This window comes from Emiliania huxleyi (genome assembly GCF_000372725.1).
Source record: "Emiliania huxleyi CCMP1516 unplaced genomic scaffold EMIHUscaffold_5928, whole genome shotgun sequence".
Taxonomy (NCBI): Eukaryota; Haptophyta; order Isochrysidales; family Noelaerhabdaceae; genus Emiliania; species Emiliania huxleyi.
Window position 1 is genome coordinate 1 of NW_005197554.1, and position 1,511 is coordinate 1,511.

At 66.1% G+C, this 1,511-nt stretch overlaps 1 protein-coding gene across 1 annotated transcript; it reads left to right on the top strand.

Moving 5' to 3' along the window:
* Positions 1 to 123: 123 nt before the first annotated feature.
* EMIHUDRAFT_124610 (hypothetical protein) lies at positions 124 to 513 on the top strand (the record flags this gene model as incomplete). The annotated part of the gene is made up of 1 exon (XM_005764386.1): positions 124 to 513. A coding segment is annotated over one exon (390 nt), but the record flags the coding sequence as incomplete, so codon positions are not given.
* Between the last annotated feature and the right edge of the window lie 998 nt (positions 514 to 1,511).

Here is a 1,511-nt window from a genome sequence, read left to right on the forward strand (position 1 = left end):
TGCTCACGGGCAACATGCTTGCGCGCCACTCGGGCCTGTTTGGCGCGATTGTCTGCCAGGCGCCCCTCCTAGACACGCGCCTCCCCTGCGCCTCGCCTGAGCCTCGAATGAGCTTCGCTGCAGGTGCCGCTGCTCGACATGCGCCGCTTCCACAAGCTCCTCGCCGGGGCGAGCTGGATGGGCGAGTACGGCGACCCAGACACGGACGACTGGTCCTTCCTGCAGCGCTACTCGCCGTACCACAACCTGGACGAGGCCACCGCCTACCCGCCCATCCTCTTCACCACGTCGACGCGCGACGACCGAGTCCACCCCGGCCACGCGCGCAAGATGGTCCACAAGCTGCTTGAGCTAGGCAAGGGGCCGTCCACACACTACTACGAGAACATCGAGGGAGGGCACGGCGGCGCGGCGGACAACAAGCAGCGCGCCTTCATGTCGACCCTCGCCTACGCCTTCCTCGAGCGGACCCTCGCCGGCGCGGCCGCCGGAGGGAAGAAGGTGGAGCTGTGAGGCGCCCAGGGAGCGTGGAGGCGCGGGAGGAACACGCATGGCATGTGTCAAGAAAGAGGGGCATCAGGGATGGGTGGCCCAAGTGGCACGCCGGATTCGATCACATTGATCTATTTATCAAAACGAGTAACGAGGCTGCCCGTCGAGGGTGATTGTACGTGTTTTAGCTTACCGTGAGAAAATAGGTACTTCTAATGATATAAGGGTAACCCAGCGAAGCGCCGGACGGCACGCCACCAGCGGAAGTGCCTCCTCCTTAGCATGCCGCTCTCGGCGCAGAATGCAGAAAGCAGCCGATGCGCGGGCGCGCGGAGCTCGCCTCGACCTCGGCGGAGCTCGATGCCTCGACCTCGACGTCGGCCGATGCGCACGAAGCGCAGCGCCAGGCCCAAGCCGACGCCATCTGACACACGTGCGTCCGTCAGCGTCACCGTGTGTCTCACACACGCACACATGTTTGCGACACTGTTAGACACATGCGAGTCGCGCCGCGGGATTTTCTTTTTGCTTTTATCTATCTCACTTCTCACCTGAGTTACGTAATACTACACTGACCTCTCCTTCTCTTGCCAAAAACGAATGTCCTGCGTGAGCCCGAGACGCCTCGCACGAGAGCGAGGCGCGGCCGACTCAAGGCGACCGCCTACCTCTCTCCCCGCACCTCTCCTCTCTCCCCGCGCACCGCACACGCACCGCGGCTGAGAGCGACCAGCTACATGCCCTCGGCGGCGGCAGCTGAGAGCAGCAATAGGGTACACCACCGTCGCTCGCACGGGAGGGGCGAGAGGCGGCCTGCGGCGGCGGCCTGGCCGGGCACAGCGCCGCCGGAGCCAGAGCCGGGGCGGCAGCAGGAGGAGGGGAGGTGGCGGGCCGCGCGGCCAGCCCTCCCCCCGCCTCCAGCAGAGCGCCTCCAGCGACTCCTCCGCCCTCTCGCCCCCCCGCCCGCCCTCGCCTCCTCCGTCAGAACTCCTGCGTGGCTGTGAGCGGCCGCGACAGCG